Genomic DNA, 26,900 nt, shown 5'->3' with positions numbered 1-26,900 from the left:
ACACACTGAAACTCTTCTGCCCTTCAGCCTTACTGGTCTTATTTCTCTGCTGTACAACATGCATGTGACTACAAGATGGAGAGTAAAAATTAGAAGTAGAGAGGCATCTGGGTGGCTCAGTCAGTTACGCATCTACCTTCGGCTCAGGTCGTGATCCCAGGGTCCTGGGATGGAGCCCTGCATCGGGCTCCTTGCTCGGCAGGGAGCCTGCTTCTCCCTCTCCCTCTGCCTGCCCTCCCCCTGCTTGTGCTCTCTCTCTGTCAAATAAATAAAATCTTTTAGAAAAATTAGAAGTAGAAATAATGGAAGGATTAGACAAACTCTGGGTCAGAAATGATGCCTATGGACTTCCATGGTATAAATAATTTGGAAAAAAAAACAACAACCTGTTTTTTATTTGAAAGTCATAAAAATGCTTCTATTTGTTCCTGCTGTTTACTATTTGTACAGCTCTATGTGATGGAACCAGCATGTTCTCTTTTAAATTGTAAGCTCCTGGAGAGCAACATTCGGCCCGTTGGGCTAATTTGTGATTTTCTTCTTTAGAGGGGCCTCAAACATACACTTTTAATAATGAGAGTGTTTCTTACAAGGTTTTGGTAAGATGCAGGGAACTCATAATACATTATTATGAGAATTAAAAGGAAGTTTCTGGAGTTACTTCTCCACTATTAATAATGGGCAACCTTCAGGAAGTAGTTAACCATTCTTTCCACCAAGTTTTGTTAATATATTAATTGAGGGAATTGATTCAAATCCCCACCCCGGGATTGTCTGCAGAGTGCTGATTCTCTTTCTGTAACTGCTGGGTAATTCTGTCCAGACACCCAGCTATCATGTCAAACTCAGTACCTGGAATTGAAGTTACCACAACCCCTCTCTGATTGGCCTTTCTCTTGTTTTTCTCACCTCAGGTGATGACACCATTATTTTCCCTCTGTGTGTGAACCTCTTAACTTCCTTCTCTCCCAGACATCCCATACAGAATCACCTTAAAACCACCTAGATCCTTCCATTATAATATCCTTCAGTCTATTCCCTTTCTTCCTCATTTCACAAATACCCAAAAGTCCAGACTTTTAGCCTGTCTAAACTACTGGAATACCAGCCAACTTAGTCTTCATGCTTCCACTCTCTCCTTCTGTAGTCTCTCCTATATGCCTCTGGCAGGTTAATCTTAATTAAAGTGTGTTCTGTCCTCTCTCTCCCGTGATTGAAAAAGCATAATGGTTTTGTGTTGCCTGAGGCCCACAAACTGATCCTAACCCTCCTCTCATACTTTTGTTTATGCACTGAGTGATTCCTACAATATGAAGCCTTGATCTGGGCCTTACCTGTGAGGTGCTCACATTCAGTAAGGGAAAGACCCATCTCTCTACACAGACACTCGCAGTCCCAGACAGAGAGGGCCACAGGAGAGAGAGAACTGCTGCATTAACACCAGAGAAGTTTAGATGAGAGTAACTTTTGACTAGAATAGGAAGAGATTTTACAGGTAAGTTTGGGAAGTAACTCCCAGCAAAGAAATGGAATGCTCATATTTGAGTAACAGCAAGTAGTCCAGTATAAAAAAGTTTACTTCAAATGTACAAATAGTGACTTGGAAATCCTTGAACAGTGGTCTTAGGACTCTTCCCTGGGCCATGGAAGTCATTAAAGCATTCTGTAAAAGGTATTGACATGACTAGGGATTTGCCTTAAGAATATTAGTAGACTGGCAGTGCGCAGAATGGCTTGGAAGAAGGAAAACCAAATGAAGCAAATGGTTTAAGTGAAGGAGAAGGCAAAAGTAAACATTAAATTATTTCAATGATCCCAGGGAACGTTAGCAAGAATTGGATGAATGCACATTAAAGAAGTGGTCTCAACAGAGCTACACAACAGTTCTGATGGCAAACATCAGGGCTGAGAAGATGAAGACAGCTGACTCTACGGTTTTCAGGGTGGGTGCCTGAGGAAATAGATACCAACAGCGCTCACCAGGAAGAGTAGCCAGTGTCAGATGAAGACACATGGGAGTCACTAAGAAACCAGGTTGAGGCAGGAGCTCGATGTGGGAGATACCTGCATAGTTGCGACACTTTAGGTCTTAAATATTGTTTCCCTAGGGCTTCCATGACAAAGGACCACAAATGAGTAACTTAACACAACATAAAGTATTGTCTCAGAATTCTGGAGGCTTGTCAGCAGGGCTACACACTCTCTGAAAGCTGCGGGGAACACCACTTTCTTGCCTCTTTCTAGCTTCTCGTTTTTGCCAGCAATCTTCGGTGTTCTTTGGCATGTAGATGCATCCCTCCAATCTCTCTCTGTGGTCTTACAGCATTCTCCTGTCTGTCTCTGCATCCAAATGCCCTTCTTATAAGGACACTAGTCCTACTGGATCAAGGGTCCACCCTACTCCAATATGACTTCAACTAATTATATCTACGGTGACTTATTTGGAAATACCGAGGTACTGGGGGTTAGGACTTCAACATGGCTTTTGGGGAAGCACAATTCAACCCATAAACAGATATGCATGAGACCACCTAGGAAACCGGTTGGAGAAAAGGATGGGGAAGTGAAAGGAAAAGAGACTGTAGATGCTAGGGAATGACAACTTTTTAAAAGCTGAAGAGGAAAAGCAAAGAGGCAGAGAGAGGACAATGAGCCCTCTGTTCTCTCAAGGGTTATTTATCCAGTTTTCCCTGAGCTTTTCTTGGTTTATGCTATTTCACATTTCTGGAATTATTTTCCAAACTGCTGGCTGCCTATGAAAATCCTTCATTTCTTTCTAGGCTTATGGCAAATATACCACTTGTATTAGTCCGCCTCCTGCCAGCCTTACCCAGTGAAATTTCTTCCTTCTCTGAGGTCCTCTAGCAGGTCTTATCTACCATTCTTTAGACTTCTTGTCCTAATCTATTTAGCGGAGATGTGCCCAACACTACTAGAGGTACTGGAGCAACAGTAAACAACAGGGCAGGCCAGACCTGAAATCAGCTTTCACTGAGCTTACATCCAAGTTCAGGCAGGAATATGGGGAAGCAGCACCTGGTACAGATTGACAGTCATCAACCAAATGAACAAATAAGAGAACTTCATTAAGGGTTTAAGGGCCTTAAAGAAAAATAAGGGTAATGGAGTAGAAAAAAAAAAAAAAGAAAAAACTAGGGGCAAACATCTGTAGGATTACTTTGGCTAGGGTAATCATGGAAGATTCCCTGAAGATACTGACATGACATGGTCTTTTTCTCTGAGAAAGTGATCTTGGGCAGAGATCTGAATGACAAGGAGCCAGCCAAGTAAAGATGCGAGTGTTGCAAACAAAGGGAAAAATGTGCTGAGGTCCTGAGGAAGGAACATGGTTGGTGTGTTGGAGGAAGAGAAAGAAGGCCAATATGGCTGGATTATAATGAACAGGGGGAGAAATAAGCAGGACTAAGAGACTGTAGAGTAATATAAGCCATAGGAGGGAATCTGGACTTGAAGTGCAGTGTGAGTTTTAAGGGAAAGACCATATGACATGATGAATACATTTAAAAGATTTCTCCCGCTGTTGCATGGAGACTAGAGGGTAGAGGGGCAAGTTTGGAATATGGAGATCAAAATTTCATATTTTTGTGTGCATATATTTCAAGACTTCAACTTTGAGCTATATCTCTGAACAGATTCCAGAGATAAAATAGCTAGATAATGAGAGAGCAACCACCACTTCTCCCCATCTGCTGGCCTTTTCCGGGCACGGGTACATATGTCAAGCCAGAAGGTGACTAGAAATATGAAACTAAATGTAAAACCTAATCCATCTTGGAAGACCAAGCACAAAAGGCCTAAGTTCTCTCTTAATACAGCTCTACAAAATGGATGGAGCCAACTAAATGGGCTGAAGTTCAGAAAGTCAGGCTCTGCTTACACTCAGCCACTGTTGGGGGAGCTATCCAGGGTGCTGGAATGTCAAACCCCACCACCCACCCCTGACGCTTTCCAAGGCCTAATGGACAAAGCTTGTCAGTTTCCTGGTGGGACCTAATGCCTCACCGCCTTGAACCATAACCAGACTCCACCATGATACCACTCTGATGTCCTTCTGGTCTTAGCTAACCTTTAAGTCAACACCTGCCTGGGCCATATCTGTTTGATCTAATTATATTCTTTGTACATCTGAGAGAGATAATATGAAGTGGCAACATAGTTAGTGGTATACAGATAGGCTTGGGACTCCACTGTACCTCATGAACATTTGAAATAATAATGTCAGAGAAGCAGGGAGCTCAGTGGAGTCTTTTTTCCTTGAGTCCAAGGCGGTACTCAAAGATGGTACCTGTAATCAAATCTACTTATATAACTCATCCAAGGTCTTTGCCTACAACACATCTTAAGAAACACTGCTTCTCCATCTGCAATGATTAACAAGTTCATGTACTATCCCATTTTACCCCTCCCTTAAATAGCATCCTTGACTTTGCTTTAAAAAAAAAAAAAAGGAGTATGTTCAACTGAAGGCCATTACTCAATTTCTTGAGTAATCAAGTTTATACACTAAGTAGTGGATGAAAATTTGTACGCTTTCAAATCAAACACTTTACCTCTTCAACTAAAACACTTAGAGCACTAGAGTAATCTGATGGATACTCATTTCTATCTCTCTTCTTACATAACAAGAAAAACAGGGACAGCTACAGCATCTTCAGAAGTTTCTACCTGCATGTCAGACCCTTCACTGTCCTTAAATAGGTTTGAGGGTCAGTGTGACTTATAAAGAGCCAAAGAAGTTCAGTAAAACTTTTTAGTTGCATGTTATCAAGACTATGATGAGAAAATGGGACAAGAAACCACTAAACTTGCTCTGGTATTTCCTTTTTATATGCACAAACAAGCCAAATACATAGAAACACCATTGAAGTAAGAAGGAAATAAACTACTTTATTTTTACATAATCAAGAATAAATACATGGCCAAGAATGTCTTTGTTTGATCTAATGGTCAATTAATTTTGTTAATTTCTATTCACAGAATTCCCCAAACTCCCTTTCATCTCCTGGTCTTTGCTCATATGCTCATTCCTGTGAACATCCATCCCTTTCTCCTTCATTCTGCTCATTTGACTCATCCTCCAGACTTAATTTTGAATCAGGAAAACTCCTCAGAGCCTGATTCAACCCTCACCAGGACTGAGTGAAGTCTGGACTCCTATATAAAACCCTTCACTCACCCTCATCTTGGCACATGTCACACTGTTATTTAGTGGCCAGTTTATTTGTGCAACTCTCCCACTACCTTTTAAGGCCTATGAGAATAAGGACCATGTCTTTCTTATAATTGTATCTCCAGGGCCTTCCACAGTGCTTTGCCTAGTAGAGGTAATCAATGAATAAATGAATGAACCCATAAACCGAATCATTTTTAAGGTCCCTCCCTATCTCTAAAAGTTAATATCTCTGCTTCATTTCTATGCTTCTTCTAAAACTGTGGACTCAATATTCACCTCATTTAATAAAGCTTATTTAAGGGCGCCTGGGTGGCTCAGTTGGTTAAGCGACTGCCTTCGGCTCAGGTCATGATCCTGGAGTCCCGGGATCGAGTCCCGCATCGGGCTCCCTGCTCGGCAGGGAGTCTGCTTCTCCCTCTGATCCTCCATCTCATGCTCTCTCTCTCTGTCTCATTCTCTCTCTCAAATAAATAAATAAAATCTTTAAAAAAAAAAATTAAAGCTTATTTAAGTGACTTCATACCATAAGAAGTTTCTGAAGCCAGGCAGAAATTGCAGTTTATGCCATTTATATATACAGTAAAATTTTATATAATATAATTTATAGTACAATGAAATCCTACTATTTAGTCTATACATATAAGATGGAGATAAGATATATCTTTTAACCATCAAAGAGTACGCAGAAATTTTCTAAATATCTGAACTTGAGATAATGCCATACCAATAAAATATTTATTTTTATTAGCTCACATTTCCTTCACTATTTTTTTAAGTGCATTATTTTTCTTTACTGTGTTTTTTTGCTCTAATGCCTTAATGCTCAGAGAAAATACTCAGTCTGATGTGAAGTTATATAGTACACTCTTCAATGCTGAACAAACAGGATGAAAATAACTTGTGAGAATATTGGTGTTATTCCTTGAAGAAAAGTCCTTTCTATCTTTAATATTAGTAATTTGACTTTTACAACTGAAAATATTTGTTTTCTTATATTCATCCATTATTTTCCTTATCTTTATCATATAATAGCACTTTATCCCTATCCTGACTTACTCTCTAATTATATCATAAGAACAAGTACCTTTGCCTCCCCAATAAATTTCCCAAATAAATTCCAAATTTTGTGGGATTACAGATTATATCTTACACATATTTTGATTTCTCTCAGAACACCTTGCACAGGTACAGAGTAAGTTTTTAATAAACATGAATAGTCAAAACTTTAGATTTAGAAACAATCTATTCCCTTCCCATACATTAAATCAAAGATCAGCAAATTATGGCTCCCACGTCAGTTCTGGTCTGCTTTTGTATATAGTTTTATTGGCATACACCCACTTACTTATATATTGTCTATGGTTCCTTATAGGCCACAATGTCAGGGCTGAGTAGTTGCAACAAGGACTACAAAGCCTAAAACAGTTACTATCTGGCCTTTTACAAAAAAAAAAAAAAAAAAAAAAAATGCTGCTGAAAGTTGCTCTCAATCATTTTTATAGATGAGAGAACTGTCTCAGATAAATGACTTATCCAAGTTTGTAGTTGAATGTGTTCACTAAATCTACCTCTGTCAGATGATTTGTCAATACCAGATTAAATGTTTGGTGAAAATAATGCTATTTTAGAATACATAAAAGCAAATAAAAAGTAATATCACAAATGAAGACGGTTGTTGAAAGACCTCTGGGGGCTTATGCTAACCTAAACCAAATAGAAATATCGTTTTTCTAAATTAAGATAGTATTAAGTGGTAAAATTAAATAATCTATGTTGCTTTAACACATATGTGTGTATATATACATATCCATGTGTATATTTATTTATTTATATCTCTATTTCTTTGTGTGTGTACATGTATGTATATTAACAAAAATTTACTATCAGAGAATATCATTAATTTTATTAAAAAATCCAACAAAAAAGTACAAATCTTACAGTAGGTTTCTAAAAGATGTTGAAAGTAATAACTGTCAAAAGCTGCTTTTAAGATGGACGAAGACAAATAAATAAATAAATAAAATGGACCAAGACAAAGTTAATTCAGCTAACCTAAACTCCTGTCAGACTGCTACTCCTGTCAGACAAAGGATTTTTACCATAGATACTTTAGGTAGTAGAAATGATTTATGTTTCCCCCAGGGCATCCTATAAAATGCAACAATACAGACATTCCTGGAGTACAAATAAACTGGAGCTGACAGTAGAAGGGAGAAGCTGCTCTTGGTAAGCCACATACAAAAGAGGATCCAGGCACACAGGTGAATGAACTGTTACAAGTAAATACTTACTAACCACTTCTACTGATAATATGTCCCTATTACAGGTCACCAGCTATTGAGTCTTCTCATTTTAGCGAAAGTGATATCATCCACTGAGACAACAAAGAGATGGAGGAAGAGCAAGGGAAGAACCTGTCAAGTTAGAATAGGTGCAAAGAACGGCTGGTCTGGAGCAAAGATCAGAACAGAATGCATATCTGCACACAGCCAAGGTGGAAAAGTAATAATGTAGAGACAACTCATCTTACATGGTATCATATAAGCCTAGCTGCCTGCAACAAATGAATACCCACCTGCCATCCCCTAGTCAGGGCACAGACCTCTCCAGACCCAGCTATTAAAGTCCCCTTCCTGTAGAGTTGCTCAAGACTGCTTGGATCGTGCCAATGGAGGAAGCATAATTATTCAGCTACAACCGCCCTGGTCTCTTCGTCAACTCTCTCTCCTGAGAACTTTGCTTTTCTCCATGTTTCTACCCGACATACTAGTGGACCTACCAGGTATTAGAGTTTTCTTCTCCAAAGGACTGCTCATATGCCTTCCTTTTTCAGTTGCTTACCCTCAGGATTAAAAATGGAATATGTTGTTTTCGACACGCTATTACCTTGAATACTTCTCTTGAAGAAGGCCTTACAGCCCTCACAGGACCAGACGCCATAATGGTAGCCTGAGGCAAAGTCATTGCACACTGCACAGTAGCGGGTCTCCTTGGCAGACTCCACAGCCATGCTCCCCTTGTCACTGGTACTGGCCAATCTCTCTCTGCCACCCTGGCGCCGATTGTCTGAGTTTGGCCTGGTGGGAGGGGGGGGGAAAGCAGGAGAAAATAAAAACAGTGAATCTATTAACATTAGAAAAGCAAAACAAGTATGCTCTTCTAAAGAATAAGAGGCTTGGGCGATGCAGCAGATCCACTTTATTCTGACATTTTGAAATAATGAATCATAATGTAAGCTAATCTTTCATTACCTCTTGCCGGCTGTTACAGCAAAAGGTGTTTGCCTATGATATCAACCTTGAGGGGAAACTGTTTATTGCAAACTTGCTTAAGAAATGGACTGCCTACACCAGAATATATTATCTAGAAAAATGACAAGATGAAATTAACTTGTTTTTAATAGACTTACACTTTTTTTTTCAGGGACTCACAATTAATGCAGAACTATTAGAGACCAATGCTCATTCCAATTCTAGACACACTAAGTACCTTTAGGAAATAGAGACAAAGTAAAAAGCAGCTGGAGCATCTGAAACTCAAATGAACTGATGAGCAACATAGAACATGTATAGAAAGATAACAATTCAAATTTTTATGTGACTGTTACCATGTAACCCTAGATATCAGTTTTTATAACTTGTCTATAATTTAAGGGTGCCATTCAATACTCAATACTCCTCTTTAAGAGCATGTAGAATAAGAAGAGCAGAGAAACACAGATGATGACTCCAACCTTATAAAAAGTTCATAGAGGAAGCATATCCCAGAAAGAAACCTGAGAATTAACAGTAAGTTCTGGGAGAATGCAGGAAATGGAGAAGTAAAAAGTTTTAAGGAAGTAGAAAGCTTTCAGAAGGAAGAGTGACTGACAGTGCGAAATGGAGCAGAGAAGTCCAATAAAGCAAGGACTGATGACATAGAAGTAGGATTTGACAAAGAGGAACCTTAGCAAGGAGTTTTGGTAGAGATGTACAAGCACAAGCCAAAATCCAGTGGGTGGGAAAGAGAATGGAGTAGGAGGAAATGAAAATGAGTGAAGACCATTCCTTTGAGAACTTGATGAGAACGGGTAAAGAAAGAGATGGGGTGGGGTGGTTGCTCAAGAACATAAAGATTAAAAAAAGGATTTTCAGAATGGAAGTGGAAGCCTCACCTAGACTGAAAGAAATGGGCAAAAGAGAGGGAAGAGTTGGGGGTACAGAGAAGGGCAGAACAGAACAAAGTCCAGGGAAGTGTAGCAGTTGGGATTCAAGACACAGGTAGAAGGAACAGCCTCAACAAAGACACCTTGAAGAAGACAGAGAAAAAAGAGCTAAGAAAAGGAGCAAATGAGATGAAGTTTGCATCTCTCATTTAACCAGTATAAGATCAGAACTTAGATCAAGGATTTGCTAGGCATGTGCAACCGAATAAAAGCAGTGGAAGAGAAATGAGGGTGCATGGTCAGAGCCCAGCACAGTGCCTGTTATGTAGTTGGCACTCAATAATATATTTAAATGCGGGGCGCCTGGGTGGCTCAGTTGGTTAAGCGACTGCCTTCGGCTCAGGTCATGATCCCGGAGTCCTGGGATCGAGTCCCACATCGGGCTCCCTGCTCGGCGGGGAGCCTGCTTCTCCCTCTGACCCTATCCCCTCTCATGCTGTTTCTCTCTCTCTCTCTCAAATAAATAAATAAAATCTTAAAAAATAATAATAATAATAATAATAATATATTTAAATGAACTCATAGAATGTTTCAGAGTGTATAGGAAAAAAAGAAAAGTTGAAAGATACTGGAAGGATAGATGGAGTGAAGATACCAAAAAAAAAAAGAAAGAAAGAAAGAAAGAAAAGAAAAGAAAAGAAAAGAAAAGAAGGAAAAAAAAAGCTGGAACACCTGTGGCTCAGCCTCTGACTTCAGCTCAGGTCATGATCTCAGGATACTGGGATCCAGCCCCACTGTTGGGCTCCTCACTCAGCACGGAGTCTGCTTGTCTCTATGCCCCTCTCCCTGTTTGTACTCTCTCTCTCAAATAAATAAATAAAATCTTAAAAAAAGAATAAAAAATAAATTTTAAAAAACCAACCTAGGATGAGATAAAATGAATTTAAGATAGAGTCTCCAGGGTCTCTGATTAAAGAAACTCATGCTTCCTGCTTCTACTCCCCACCCCAATAACGAGACCACACTGACTTTTTCACTGGCCCTCCCTTTCACAAGCCCTGTCTTTCCTTTTAGCTCAAATTTTATGACTCTTTCCTATTCTGATCACTCATTGGTATTGTCCACAGTTTTGTGGCAGTGATTCTCAAACAATACTTGCCATAACACTCACAAAATACCAGCTCCTTGCATTAAGCACGTCTGACTTGGCCGATTTTTTCCATTCTAAATGACACAGCTCTTACTTTGACAGCCTCAAATGGAAGTTCTTTATTTTTTAATATCTTTAGAGAGCACGGGCTTGCAGTTTTCAGTTCCAGTTCATATTCTTCTGCCTATCCCCTTCCATTTCATCACAATGCTGTTGAACTCCCCTCTCCCCAATCAACCTCAATCTTGTACTGTTCGTTTACTAACATCTTATGATGATTCAAGTCAGTAGGAAGCAGCTGTGAATATTTAACTATAGGAGCTTAGGGCCTTTGCGGGGCAGTGTGGTTAGCAAGCTGGACACTGACAGTTTCGAGGCCTTATCAATCTTAAGTACTGTAGCCTCAATACCCAGCTCAGGGCCCAGCCCGTAGCAGACATTCCATACACATTTGTTGAATGAAGGAAGGAAGGAAGGAGTGAATGATATATGCATGGACAAAAGTTCCAAAGTATCAAGCATCTTCCACCCATCCCTGCATAATAAAATACTGCAAATTTTAAAACTGTGGTAGGATAAATATAACATAAAATTTATCATCTTAATTTTTTAGTGTAGAGTTCAATAATGTTAAGTTATTCACATCAGTGTTAACCAATCTCCAGAGCTTTTCCATCTCACAAAACTGAAACTTCACACCCATTCAACAACTCCCCATTTCCTCCTCCCCCCAGGCCCTGGCAACCACCATCTACTTTCAATCTCTATGCACTTGACTACTCTAGATAATTCATATAAGTGGAATAATATACTAATTGCCTTTTTGTAAATGGTTTATTTCACTTAAGCATAATGCCCTCAAGGTTCAGCCATGTTGTAGTATGGTCAGAACTGCCTTTCTTTTTAAGGCTGAATAATATTACATTGTACATATTTACCATATTTTGTTTATCCATTCATCCACCAATAGACAATGGACATTTGGGCTGCTTCCATATTTTGAATAATGCTGCTATTAACATGGATGTTCAAATATCTCTGTGGAAGTCTGCTTTCAATTCATCTGGATATATACCCAGAAGTGGGATTGCTGGATCATATAGTAGTTCTATTTTTAATTTTGTGAAGAACTGTCATATTGTTTTCCACAGTAACTGCACTATTTTACATTCCCACCAACAATGCACAAGGGTTCCAATTTCTCTGCACCCTTCCCAACATATGTTTTTTTCTGTTTTGTTTTGTTTTGTTTTGTTTAATAGCAGCCATCCAAATGGGTTTGAGGTAATCACTGCATCTTAAGGTCACTTCTCTTACCAACCATTCCTAATCCTCACCCTGGTAATAATTTATTCCTGTTCCGAACTCAATGGCCAGTTTTTCTTTACTTCTACAACTTGCTACATTCTTACTGCTTCAGTTGTATATTCGTGTGTCTCCATTGCTGCTAAGTTGCTCATGTCTTACTCATCTTTGGAACCCCAATTGTTTATAGCACAGTGCCTCATCCAAAATAGAGACTCAATAGATATTGATATCAAATGAATTAATCAATGACTGAATCAATAAAGTGATCATTTTTACAATATAAATGGAATACGTAAATATTGTCTTTAAAAGTACTGGTAAAAAATTTAACAGCAAAAGCTCATTTTCCCCAGATCTCACAGAGATGTATGCTACCAGCAAAATGCCTTCCATCTACACTTTATCTTTGAGATGTCCCTGGAATACTGAAAATCTACTGCAGGCATAGAGCATAAAACCAGAAGGCCTCAAAAAAAGAAGAGAGGAAATTACACAGGCCATATTTCCTTTCCATAAAGGAACTTTTTTATCCAACTTGGAAAATCATATATGTAACGTTGTCAGTTATCATTTTGGCTCAACCCTGCTCTATGAATGCTCCTAAACAGGAGGAGGAGTCACGAAAAATATAATCCAGATCAACCTAAAAGGCAAGTGAGATCTTCTCATTGTCTGCAAGGCCCTGTGGCACCTTGAAACATGTTCAGGTTTTCTGGAATATCCATTAGGCCAAGGCAATTTGGTACAACTGCCTCCAGACTGAGATCTGTGTCCCTAGGATGCAGACTAACTTGGCCTCATCCTCTGTAGTGGAAAGGAACAGAGTGGAAGGTGTCTGTGCCTGGACTCAGACCAAGCCACAAGGGCAGGCCAGGCACTGACCTGCGGTTAGATCAGCCCTCAGGGATGAGCCTCATTAGAGGTCCCAGACTCATCTCTTCCAGCTTCCCTCTCCCCAGCCTAGCCCAACTGCATCTGTCAAAGACATGGCACTTTGGCTTCATGCTTCTTTGGTAGAAAATATTTATACCATGTTTAGGGCAATCTTTCTTCCTCTCAGTCAGCCTCAAAGGCCTTTTGGCTTCTCCTTATTTTCATAGAAACTAAATTAACTACTCTCATTTTCATGATCTAAATGTCATCAGGTTTTGCTTCCCTTATCTCTTTATTCTAGGTGAAAATTTAACTAATTCTTTAGCCAATTTGCTAAAACATCTCTCTTTATAAAATTATTTTTTTAAGATTTTATTTATTGGGTGCCTGAGTGGCTCAGTTGGTTAAGCGACTGCCTTCGGCTCAGGTCATGATCCTGGAGTCCCTGGATCGAGTCCCTCATCGGGCTCCCTGCTCGGCAGGGAGCCTGCTTCTGCCTCTGACCCTCCCCCCTCTCATGTGCTCTCTCTCTCTCATTCTCTCTGTCTCAAATAAATAAATAAAATCTTTTAAAAAAAAAGATTTTATTTATTTATTTATTAGAGAGCGAGCGAGAAAGAAACAGCATGAGAGGGCAGAGGGTCAGAGGGAGAAGCAGGCTCCCCGCTGAGCCGGGAGCCTGATGCGGACTTGATCCCAGGACCCTGGGATCATGACCTGAGCCGAAGGCAGACACTTAACCATCTGAGCCACCCAGGTGCCCTTGGGGATAGCTCTTTTTTTTTTTTTTAAGATTTTATTTATTTATTTGAGAGAGAGAGAATGAGAAAGAGAGCACATGAGAGGGGGGAGGGTCTGAGGGAGAAGCAGACTCCCCGCCGAGCAGGGAGCCCGATGCGGGACTCGATCCCAGGACTCCAGGATCATGACTTGAGCCAAAGGCAGTCGCTTAACCAACTGAGCCACCCAGGCGCCCGTCTCTTTATAAAATTCTTATCCCTTTCTCACTGAATTGTCAACAAACCTCTATAGTTTCTCATCTTGGACATATCCTCACAAGACTCAGATAAGTTGACTAGTTTACCAAGTTAGATGTTCTTCAGCCTTACAGGTATGTTTAAAGATTCTCTAAAAAGAAGTAAGGTGGAAGCTTAAGCGAAAAATAGAGGGATGTTCTGTCAGTGACTGAACACACTGCAGCTCTGAGGCACGCAAGGGCTTAGGAACAAAGTGATGGCAGAGAAAAGAAAGGCAGAAGCATGAGAGATCAGACAACAAGAGAAAACCTCACTGCACCTATGGAAACTGCAAACTCAACTGACTAGATTTAGTTACCTTTTCATTACATCCAGTGACTACTAAATATTTCCCAATGGGTGCCCCACTGATATTATATATTCAATATGATGAAGAGAGAATTCTGAAGGCATTCATCTTGGGTCCAGAAAGTGGACTCTCTTAGACCAAGTCATAACAGGGCATAACCAAAGTGCATTTATCAAGAAGATTTTCATTAATCAAAGAGTTTGAAGCTCAACATAATCAAATACTGTTGGTTTTCCAAACATAAACCATGGTACCAGCCAATCCAAAGGCATTATTCACCTGATGAATCAAGAATTTTTAAAAAAATGTTTAAAGCCTTGGTTTCTAGAGGAAACATTTTTGCAAAGCTAAGTGAAAAGAACAAACAGATGTCCACTCCCTAGAGATGTGGGGTAATTATGTGCTAGTGTGATAACCTCATGAAATTCTAATCCCCAAATCAAATCCCCAAAGTTATATGCACCCAAAGTGCCTTACACTTTTTCTTGATGGCACTTACCACAATTTCCCGTCCTATACTTGAGTGATTATTGACAAATATATGTTCCCCCTAATAAACAGTAAATTCTAGGAAGGCAGGGATCACATCTCATTTGCTCCCAATTTTAATTGACGCACATTTAGGTCCTTGATGAAAATTTGCTAAATGTACCTCTTCCATCTAATCCATCACCAAATTATATCAGTTATTTCTTCAAAACACTATGCCTATCTTCCTTTGCATTCCTTGTTTTTGCCATTCTTGCCTAAGACATAAATAACCCTACATCTGAATTACTAAGAGTAGTCTCCTGCCTCTCACAAGTCCTCAAACTCAGCCGACCTGCCACTGTCAAAAGAATGGTCACAAAATATAACTTTCATCTTTCAATAACTTTTCATTACATATATCTGAGGGTCATTACCTTTTGGGGGCGTCAGGGACTTGTTTGATAGGCAAGACTCTGAAACTGTCTTTTCTAGAAAACACATACAAACGAACTCTCAAACTTGTGCCTATTAATTCTGGGGGCATGATAAACCAGGAAAAAAAATTTTAAAATTTTATTTTTAAAATCATCGACATATAGAATTAAGCTCAAATTCTTGAATTCCCTGCTCCAACCAGTATTGGTCCCTCTATAGCTCCCTGAGCAAAATTTTATCAACTCCACCTGAGAAATTGCTCATACTACATTCTCTGCAGTCTCTGCTTCCCATCAGCCATCACATCTCATCTATCATAGAAAACTAAGCTTTAGTTCCCCCATCTTCCATGAGGCTTATCCTAAGTATTCCAACTCACACTGGTTCAACTTTGAATTCCTACAGCACTTCAAGTCTTCACCACTTCTCTGGACACTGGATTCTCATCTCTCTGGCAACTACTCTACGCCTGTTTCCTTTGCGGTATTTTCTTCCTCTACCAGGCTCCTAAATGTCAGTGTTTCTCAGGGTTCTGCCCTCAGCCCTCTGTCATCCTTAGCTGACATTTTCTTTATGGCAATCTTAGCCATGTGTGTGGTCACACTCAACGGTCATCTCTCTGCTATATATATAAATATGAATGGGCATAAGTTAGTGACGGTTTGTGCCTAGGACCAGAACTTACCTGTGGGTATTACCACACTCTCTGAAGGTTTGTGTTTGAATTTTAATATAATCTCTATTTATTTTCCATGGCAGTAAATAGACATTCTTAAAAAAAAAAAAAAAGGTACAAGTTGATCTCAAATGGTAGAGAATTTCAGCTTCTGGTTCAAAGCTCTGCCCAAAGTTCAAACCACACCCTGGATTTCTGGAAGACCAGCAAGACCCCTGGCCTAATAAGATAAGGGGAGCTGGGAGAGTAGGCAAGCGAAGTTCCACAGGCCATTAATGTTTGTGGCGGGCACTACTATTAAGTGCCTTATGGGTCATTGATCCACTTAACCCTCAAACTAACCCAAGTAGTACTATTATAAGTGCTCTTGTTTTAGAAATGAGGTGACCAAGGTACAGAGGGACAAGGAGTTCACCGAAGTCATACAATCAAGCAACAGTGGAGTCAAGGTATCAGGCAGGCTGATCCCTGAGCCCGGGACTCCCAAGAGAGAATGGAATCCTTGGGAACTCCACCCAAAGGTAGTGAGAGCCAAAGGCAGAGTATGTCACATGCTCTGGGAACAAAATCCTTACCTCAGATATCATCCCGAATCTCATAAATAATAATCCCACTTGAAATTGCCCCCAATTATTTATTACCCGGCCAATAATAGTTTTTTAAAGGAAAACGCTAATCCAATTTCTAGTGCAAAGGTTGAGAACTCTGTTGAGTTCCATGGAAAGAGAGTTTAATGGAGCTGACAACCATACAGGAGAATAGCTGGATGAAAGTTTGAATATTTCCTTAAGATAGGATTACAGAACATATCTATTTTAACTTATCAACAAATGAAAAGTGATGTGTTGTTAATGTTCGTATATAAGAGTTCTGAAATTCTGCACAAAGAACATTAACATTCACCCTTCAAAATGTAAGGCTCTCTATAAAATGTCAAGAGGTTTTCCCACTCACTTAAGAAAAATATCTTCACCCCAAAATACAAGCAAGTGTTGATTTTCCACACTAATGGGAAACAAGAATCACCTGGCATAAAGTTCCTTAAAACCCCATTTAGTCAATATCTTTGCATCTGTGCTCGGTTACTAATGTGTAACCAAATGACCTGATTTGAGTTTCCTCACCTCTCCTTTCTCTATTCACACCAACCTGTTGCAAGTGCTAATGAACGGTGAGGCCAAGAAGCCCAAAGTGAGAAGATGCAAGAAACAAGGCATGTGGATGACACAAAAGAGATAAGTCAAGAGAGGAGTTGTGGTTTGACACAACACCTTCTTAAAACAAGTCTGACTTCCAGCCTAATTTCCACACAAAATATGACATATATTAGGAGGATAATAATCTACTCATATGCAGAAATACTAAGAAATTCATTCATTCATTCAACAGCATGGCATAAGCATCTACTCGCTGCCAGTCAGGGAGTATAGGAGGGCAAAGGACAGGAGAGGGGACGGGCAGGGACAGCAAGACGGGGAACAGAAGGAAGAGGAGGATCCTCTCTGCCCTTGGGAAGCAGACAACTCAAGGAGGAAGACGTGGGACTCTGGGAAACACAGTCTTGCTCTAACACTGGCCTCTGGTCGGCTTTTGAGTATAATCCATAAATCATTCGTTTTATGACCCTATCCAAGAGATAGGAACAACATGTCATCACATAAAAAGCCCACATAAACATGTCCAGAAGGGCAAATGGAAATTTTTACTTACAGAAGTTATTTGGGAGTCTGTATGCCATTAAGGATCACATGGCGACAAACATAATAAACTTCAGGATAAAATAAGGGACTGTTGAAAAGAAAACCAGGGGCGTCTGGGTGGCTCAGTTGGTTAAGCGACTGCCTTCGGCTCAGGTCATGATCCTGGAGTCCCGGGATCGAGTCCCGCATCGGGCTCCCTGCTCAGCGGGGAGTCTGCCTCTCCCTCTGACTCTCCCCCTCTCATGCTCTCTCTATCACTATCTCTCTCAATAAATAAATAAAAATCTTAAAAAAAAAAAAAAAGAAAGAAAGAAAAGAAAACCATAGGCCCAAAATGGCATCACTTAGGTTAAAGCCTCAGGTCAGTAAACCAGGACTGGATCCCTAACCTAAGGGCAATTTCGACCTCCCCAGAAATGTAAGTCTTAAACTATCCATCAGGAATTTTCTGCAAAGCACCAGTTAGATAATCTGTTACCTGCGCCTTCCCCATCCCCTCAAAGGAAGATGAGGTCATCGGCACACTAAGACCCCCTGCCATTCCCCCTAAGAGGAGATCTTGCCTGGAATAATCCTTTCTTTTCTTTTGCTACTAACTCTCTTGCCCCACCCTCCTTCCCATAAAAACCTTCCATTCTGTGCAGCTCCTCAGAATGGCCCTGTCCTTGCTAGATGAGATACTCACTGATTCATGAATGGTTTCATAAAGCTAATTAAATCTTCAAATTGACTCCATTGAATTTTGTTTTTTTTTTTTAACAAGAGGCAGGGAACTGTGGTCGAAAAGTTCTAGGCTGGATCAGGATGCCTGGGTTCTAGACAAAAGGCTGCCAAGACAGCAGCATGGGCTTAAGCAAGTCACCAAACCTCTCTGGTCTCAGCTGCTTCTCTGTAAGAGAAGAAACCCCAACTATGTTTTCTAAATTCCTTTCCAGCTCTGTGATCGTAGGACCATGATTCTGTCCTATGCCTCTGACCAATAATACATCTGTGGCCAGCTAGAATTTCTTCAATGATCTCATGAATGCACAGCCCATGTTTCAAAACTCTTTCCCAAGAGTAATAAAATGTGTGCAGATGAGATGGTGAGAGGCGGTAGCACTGCGTTTCAGTCTGCTCAGCACTGCCTCCTTTGTCCGAGACTGATTCTAGATGACAAACACCCATCCCATCACAGGGAGCTGTCGGTGAGAGCCAGCGTGTTTCTAACCGCTAACATGACCTGCCCACAAAAAAAAAGTCGCTTCTCTAAAGGAGGCATGAGAAACAGGAGGGAAAATACTAGAGGGAAGGAACAAGAAATGGAGAGACAAAGGAAAGATGGAAAGTACTTCTGTATATTTGACTTTCTCTTAGTTCACGGAACTCTACCAGCAATCCTTGAAGTGGGAACCTGAACAGAAGAAAATAAGCTGAGATATCAAAGACAAAGTAAGCAGAATTCATCTACTGTGTCTCTCTGGCCAGGCTAGCGCGCAAGGCTAGAAAGAGTTCCAAAGCAAAGGATTCTGGAATAAGAGACAATTTGGATTTGGTTTAAAATGAAGAGAGGTTCTTTTGCACAGAATGACTTCATCAAATCTTTAAACATAATTAGTGACCAGAATTGCAGTAGGGACCAACGGCTCTCTTAGATGTGGAAGTTAAAACTGAATCTTCGAGTTACTCTTCTTTGATTTTCCAATTCACCCAACAGGAAGCAAGCTCAAAGAGCGGCCCATTCTTTTGTGGATTTCTAAGAAGACACAATAGATCTCTCTGTGATGTAGCCGTGACCACAGCTGCAGATGGTGTCAGAGACACGAGGAACACGTGGGACATGTATCGAGCCACACGCCATATGGATCTCATGGGCAAAGAAGATTGGGTTCCTGTGCATGATATGCCTTTTTGGGGACAGCAATTCCATAAGTTTCAGGATGTTTTGGAGTTCTGATGTGCTATTATTATCTCTTTGACTAAGGTTAACATAAGCAAAGTGCTCTCTAGAATCCTCCTGTGTCCCCCCCGCCCCGCCAAGCATCTTTGCCACAAGCATTTTCACCACATAACTAATCGCCCATGAGGCAATTTTGTTGTTAAAGATAAAATCACAAAAATCAGAAGAGTGACATTCATTAAAAAGGGCATAATGAAACATGAAAAACGAGTAACAAAATTAAAAAGACTTTAGTGCAAATTGAAAATATTTGATTATGCTCAAAATGTATAGTGGAGATTTATGCCAACACTGTGCAAATAACTGATTTTATTTTGTGGATTGCATCTAAGCACTTGTCTTCAAAGTTGTTTAAAGAGGTTTTTTTTTTTTTCTTGTTTGCTTGTTGATTCGTCTCCTCATTGTACTTTTTCTTTTTTTGCTAGAATTTCCCCCTTCCTTAAAAGAGGCATCAGTTTCCTGATACAAGGATGCATATTTGTAAAGGAGCTCTGTTACTGCATTGTGAAAGCCTACACTGGTATTTATTCTTGACATATGTCACACGTTCATTGATAAGATATTCCAAAATTCTATGGGAAATGTGTGTTCAAATCTCTGTACCACTATATAGACTATTATGAGGGTTAAGATTTATATAATAAAAAATGGGAGTTGGGACCGCCTGGGTGGCTCAGATGGTTAAGCATCTGCCTTCAGCTCAGGTCATGATCCCAGGATCCTGGGATCGAGTCCCACATCAGGCTCCCTGCTCAGCGGAGAACCTGCTTCTCCCTCTCCCTCTGCCTCTGCCTCTCTCTCTCTTTCTCTGTCTCTCATGAATAAATAAATAAAATCTTAAAAAAAAAAAATGGGAGCACTGGGGCGCCTGGGTGGCTCAATCGGTTAAGCGTCTGCCTTGGGCTCATGTTACGATCCCGGAGTCCTGGGATTGAAACCCACGTTGGGCTCCCTGCCCAGAAGGGAGTCTGCTTCTCCCTCTCCTTCTGCCTCTCCACCCCCCTCCTCTCTCTCTCTCTCTCTCAAATAAATAAATAAAATCTTTAAACAAAAATGGGAGCACTGTGTCAACAGAGAAAGGAAACCAAACTGTCAAACAAACCCAACTGTCAATCCATTTTTTTTATCTTTTATGGCAAAATTACTTTACAACCAATTATGCACTAAAAATGTTTGCAGCAAAAATGCTGGCAGCAAAGATGCTTATAGTCAAAGTACCTAGAACCCTCTGGAACACCTCAACCTCTTTCTCCTGACTCATCTCCTGCTGCTCCTTTGCCCATCTTCCAGCAACCAATTATGTGCCAGTTACTTCCCAACCTGCCATTAACTTCGCTCGCCTCAGGCCATTGCTCATATTGTTTCCTGCCAAGAATACCCTTGCCCAGCCCTGTGAGCCTAAAGAAATCCTAATAGCATTCAGACTCAGCTTCTCCACTCTGCTACCTCTATACAATGTGCCCACATCTTCTCAACCCTCTTCACCCTGCATTGCAATAAATGGTTACACAGGGCGCCTGGGTGGCTCAGTTGGTTAAGCGACCGCCTTCGGCTCAGGTCATGATCCTGGAGTCCTGGGATCGAGTCCCGCATCAGGCTCCCTGCTCAGCAGGGAGTCTGCTTCTCCTTCTGACCCTCCCCCCCTCATGCTCTCTATCTCATTCTCTCTCTCAAATAAATAAATAAAATCTTTAAAAATAAATAAATAAATGGTTACACAGGTTGTCTGCCAGTTAGACTGCGGAATCCTTGTGAGCAACATCTAATATATAGGAGGCAGCCAAAAAAAAATCTTTTGAATGTATTTAAATTGAATTCAGGGGCGCCTGGGTGGTTCAGTCAGTTAAGCGTCTGCCTTTGGCTTGGGTCATAATCCTGGGGTCCTGGGATCGAGCCCCAAGTGGGGCTCCTTGCTCAGCAGGGAGTCTGCTTCTCCCTCTTCCTCTGCCGCTCCCCCTGCTTATGCACGTGCATGCGCGCTCTGTCAAATAAATAAATAAAATCTCTAAAAAATAAAATAAATAAATAAATTGAATTCAATTAAGTGAATTATATGGAACTATGTCATGATATCCTTAAAATAACTAGAAATACCTTAAGAGGTTAATAAATCAGCCCTGATATGTGTTCAACTGCCTACCCAAACTTCTCATAGACAAGAAGAGATAATAAAGCAAAAGAAATTTCAAGTTTGGATAAGTCACTTCCAGTTTGCCAGAATTTTCTAAACTGCTATCTAAGGGACTTTAGAAAAAGTTACTCAACGTGTAAGTCACTCTGTGCCACTTTTCCCCCTTTGAAAATAGGAATAACAATATTTTCTGTAGCCAAAGATTGATGACACTAGATAATGTTTCTGAAAAAAATAAATATACAAAGATCCTGAATCCAGATGCTGATGTGAATCTTTACTTTTTTTTTTTAAGATTTTTATTTATTTGACAGAGAGACACAGCGAGAGAGGGAACATAAGCAGGGGGAGTGGAGGAGAGGGAGAAGCAGGCTTCCCGCCAAGCAGGGAGCCCGATGAGGGGCTCAATACCAGTACCCTGGGACCATGACCTGAGCCGAAGGCAGACGCTTAACAACTGAGCCACCCAGGCACCCTGATGTGAATCTTTAAAACCTATTTTGAAATACCTATACAGTAGTCCTCCAATAAATGTATGACAGCAAAGAGGATTTTAATAACTATGTAATCCTTTTTTTTTAACTATGCAATCCTTGACTCCTCTTTCACATGCTACATGAAAACTATCAGAAAATCCCATCTGCTCCCCCTTCAAAGTACCTAGCAATTCAAATTCTTGACATTTAAAGAAATGATGTTAATTTTAAACAAGAAATTAGTGTGGTTGTGTTTTTTTTTTTTAAGTCATCATCCTCTAGAAATGCATACAGAAATATTTACAAGTGAAATATAATTGAGAAAGCTAGGTACTGAACACATGAAGAGTCATTATATTATTCCATTTCTATGAAAAGTTTTGCAAACTTTCACAATAAAAATTCAGAAGGTATTCCTCTTTTCAAACCCTCTACTGGATCTCCAACTCATTCAGAGTGAAAGCCAGAGTCCTGACAATGGCCTACTGAGGCCTTACACACTCCAACCCCCAGCCTCCTCTCTGTTCACCTCCAACCTCTTAACTCCAGTCATCCTGGCCTCTCTGTTTAATACACACCAGGTGTGCTCCTGCCTCAGGGCCTTTTCACTGCCGTGACCTCAGGCTGAAATGCTTTTCACTGGGATATTCTCACGGTACCACTCCCTTCCTTATTTCAAATCGTTGCTTAAATCTCACCTTCGCAATGGGACCTCTGCTGATTTGTCTGATTTGTTCACTCGTCTACTCACTGTGCCTAGAACAGTGCCTGACATACAGTAGATGGTCAATAAATATTTGTCGAATGAACCAACGAACAAATGAATGAATGAGTAAACTGGGTCTACAGCCATCCTGTGCCCTGCCCTCTAGAACATCATGACATCCTTGAAGACCGAAACCAGGATTACAGACAGGTCAGCAAAGGCCTGCCCTGTCACCTCACCACCACAGTGGCCCGCGTGTGACGTTGGAAGGGCTGACCTCCCACACACGCAGCTGAGGAAGGCAGGCCTGGGGTTCTGGGGTCACAGCAACTCTCTAGAACAGACATGCGCACAAATTCTGCTCAGGATGGAGCAGAATTTGTTTTTAAAGGGCTTGGTTCATGTGTATAATCAAAACATGCTGCACATTAGAGGTATATTATTTGAGAGAAATTTTCAGGTGATTTCTGAAATGATCTGATCTTGGAAATGGAATGAATAAACGCTGTGGAATGGGGAGGGTGGGGGGCGAACAGCTCCACTGTTACTCCCTGGGAACGTCAAGGTCTCAGGCTTCCCCAGCACAGGGTTGGCATGATGTTGTTCAGCATCTGTAGTTTCTTCTCACCTCTGGACAGCAGCTTCCAGTGCTTCTTCCAGTTTCTAGACAGTATCCTCTGGTGGTTTTGTCTAGACAGCAAAGTCAGAAGCAGCCTGAAATCTCTGGGAATAAGCACTCCGATTTCCAGTCTCTACCCCACTCTACTCCATCCTCATCTAAGCCTTGGCCTTGGTCAGCGGCCTTGGTCTTTATTACCTTTATAAGTGATATTTATAACTTTTTATATTTAGCTCTGAAATACTTTTCCTGATTCTTCGGCTATAGTTCTGCTAGGTATAAGCATGTTATGAAGCCAAAAGCAAAAAACTCGAACAGACCAACCTTTGATTCACTGCCTTTCCATTCCCAGTTCTCTGCTCAAGCCTGGCTCACATCCAGTTGGGACAAAATCACTCAGCTGTTAGCCAGTGGCCTCGGCTGCCACCAGCTAAAGCAACAAGTTTCTTAAGCAGCTGAGAACCCTGGAGAAAAACCCATCCAGCCCTGCTCCAACTCTTACCTCCCAGCTGTGTCTTGGAGTATGACTCTGGGAGTTCTTCAAAGTCCCTGGATTGGGAGGGAGTAAAAGGAAATATTTCCAAGGAGTTGGAAATTCTCACTCACACTCCATTCCCTGTGGTCTCACTCATAAGTCTTCAGAGACTCTCCCCCCAGAAAATTACACACATACGGTTATCTGACCTATACTCGGAAGATTATTGGAGCATTTCCTTATCCCACTGACTCCAGCGCATTTCCTTTTTCACCCCATAGCCTTGATTTTTTTTTTTTTTTTTTTTTTTTGCAATCCCCCTTGAATCCATGCATTGGAGATCCCCCATGCCACATACCATGCCCACAAGGCCCCACGTAGCTCGCTAGTCTTCCAAGCCACCATAGCCAAGCTCAGGTTCTCTGCTATCGACTCAGCCACCCCCAAACCAAAGAGGTGGAGAAGGGGAAATGTAGATCTGTTTAATATGTTATCTAGATAGGAGTCCTGCTTTTTCTTCTAAATCTTTCACACTCTAGAAAGCATGTCAGAGAATTATTTTTCTAAACTACTATTTTCTGAAATCTAATAATGCTACAAAAATACAAGAGAACTCCCCCCCGCAAGACAACCAAGTGTTGTTTCTATAGCACTCACTATATTACTCACTCAACAAAAGTTACCTAACTAGTAGCTCTTTTAACCCAATCCTACTTCTCAATTTTCTCCTCATGCAGAATTGTAATTTTGTAATATTACATTGTAATATCTGCCCTGGTCTTTTGTCTGTCTTTCCAGGTAACAGAATAAACAGATATATCATTCTGTGTTTACTCTAAACCTACGTCCTTAATTACAATGAAAGACAGCGACAAAAGTAAGCGTGTGAGTTCTATCCTGGCCTGCCTCGTTTCCTGATAGGAAAAGACAGGCAGGCATCTGTGTACTTGCTAGAAGGGGCAGCCATAAAAAAAAAAAAACCTTCAGGCTTCAAAAATGAAACACAGTAAACAGTGAGGCAACATGGTTAGTCCTTCCAGATTTAACCAATAAAAATGCAAGATGCCCAGTTAAATTGAATTTCAGATAAATAACAAAGAATTTTTTAGTGCAATATTGCACAGGACATAGTTAGGCTCAAAATTTTTTGTTTTTTATCTGAAATTGAAAGTTACCTGGGCATCCTGTAATTCATTTGGCAATCCCAAACATGATGCTTTTACGAGAAGACAACAGAGATACACAAATCCAGCAGCAATTACGGAGTTGAGTTCAGGACAGTGGGGACCATTAATCATAACGGGCTTCACCGTGCTTTTCTCGTCAAGAGACAAAAGTCTGTTTTGGACAAAATTAGGCTATTTGTAGGTGCATTATGTCTTGAGCCAATGGGATATCACATTAAATTAATGTTCACCCATTTACTAAAATTACCTAGGAGGTTAAAAGACTAATGTACCTTCTGACTCACACAGCTTAGGTCATTCACGGTCAAGTACTATCTAGCAAAGCACCGTGAGGCATGTGGCTTTAATTGATCTTTCTCACTTTCTGTCCCCCTGCTGCCACTCTCTTTCCTGTAGATCCAATTAGAAAGTTTGGGCCTAGACTCTGAGAAGTTTAAAATGATCATTTTCCAAGGAGAAATCCTGACTTAGAAAAAGCCACCACTGAGCTAATCATCCTCTCTGGGTACAGCATCCCTTGTCCGCAAGGAGCCACCAGCGCCCAGAAAGCAGGGCAACCGCCTCTCAAAATATCACTGCCGTAATTTTGTTTTCAAGTTTGTAGTGGAAATCATTTTGCTGTGAGCATATTGATAGCCCTTTCACAACCAGAAGTAAATACATTTGGTCTACGATTCCTCACAAAACAGAAAAGAAGGTAGCTTCTACCACCTCGAATTATTTTCCTCGCATACATATAAACACCATAAAATGTTAATAAAAGCAGATTTAATTTCTACATGATTCTCTTTACAATGTTGTGAATTACATGATTAGTACTTCCTTTTTATATATTTTCACGGGCAACTTGAACAGCTAAAGAGCTGTCAAAATTCACTAAGAATTCCATAACACTGAAAGAGAAAAGTGAAAAAAAAATTACAGGTTTGTGTAATTATAAATCTTATCCTGATCAATATAAATTTCTACAGAATAAATGGTGTCACATGATCTTGGATTAGTACAGTTATAACCCTCAGCCATGCGAGCCCTTCTGTAACACATTTATCAGGAATAAGAATTATAATTAGGACATACGGTTTCACCAATTGCCATTCTTATTAAACTTACATTTCATTTCCTGGAACAATATTAAACTACAAGAGGAAAAATTTAATAGTAAACAGTATATAACCAATGTTGGGTTCACTAATTAGCTTCAAAGAAGACACATGTTTTTCAACATTGGGACCATGTTTTAAAAAAAAAAAAAATCTATTGTAACCTGGCTGCTGGGTCAAGCACAGATTGAATTTTTTTTTAATTTTGCCAATACTAAGGTGAAATATCTATTATGAAATAAATCAAGTTCCATTTTCACATTGGTAATTGTGAAACAAAAATAGCACCCAACCAACTTAGAAATCTGAAAGGAGTCGGTGTGAGTCCCCACAGAAATCTACTAATTCCTAACCTTAAAACCCTGGACACAGGAAAAAGAAAAACAAGAAAAGAAATCTTCAATCACAAAGTAAGTAAGATATAGTTATTAGAACTGAAAGAGAATGATCAAAATGTAAGTACAGGAAATACGTTTCCACTAGAGCCTTAAAACTGAAGTGGCCAACCAAGGTTACAAATTCTCACTCGGACCATTTGCCAGTTAAACAGATGGCCTGATGCTCACTTCCACCATCATTACTGTTCAGCAACTGCAGCATCAGGCATTCCTTCAGTCCACTTGGCTTAGGCTTCCACTCTCTATGCTAGCACCATGACAGTGAGGACAGCATGGCCTCTATGTCCTCAGTGAACAGGGACTGGTCATACCTCCATGTGTTAAGGATGAAGTCACGGCTGGAGGCGACATGCGTTCTTGTCCTGTTCTGCCTATGCTAGCTGACATATATTGGGGAAGCCACTTCACCTCTCTAGATTTTAATCACTTTGCTTGGAAAATAAAGTGGTAGGTTGGTGGGAATGCAAGCTGGTGCAGCCACTCTGGAAAACAGTATGGAGGTTCCTCAAAAAGTTGAAAATAGAGCTACCATATGATCCAGCAATTGCACTACTGGGTATTTACCCCAAAGATACAAAAGTAGGGATCCGAA

The 26,900-nt window shown here is 40.4% G+C and overlaps 1 protein-coding gene across 4 annotated transcripts in view; it reads right to left on the bottom strand.

Annotated features, from left to right (window-relative positions):
• ESR1 (estrogen receptor 1) overlaps positions 1–26,900 on the bottom strand; it is a 387,332-nt gene that overhangs the window by 233,800 nt on the left and 126,632 nt on the right. For all 4 annotated transcript variants that reach the window (XM_034991026.1, XM_034991025.1, XM_034991028.1 and 1 more), the window contains exon 3: positions 8,081–8,271. In XM_034991026.1, the coding sequence (XP_034846917.1) occupies positions 8,081–8,271 (191 nt within the window). The remainder of the gene's footprint in view (positions 1–8,080; positions 8,272–26,900) is intronic.

This window comes from Mirounga leonina, unplaced genomic scaffold (genome assembly GCF_011800145.1).
Source record: "Mirounga leonina isolate KUSES-001 unplaced genomic scaffold, KU_Mleo_1.0 Mir_53, whole genome shotgun sequence".
Taxonomy (NCBI): domain Eukaryota; kingdom Metazoa; phylum Chordata; class Mammalia; order Carnivora; family Phocidae; genus Mirounga; species Mirounga leonina.
This window is presented reverse-complemented; position numbering and strand designations above follow the sequence as displayed.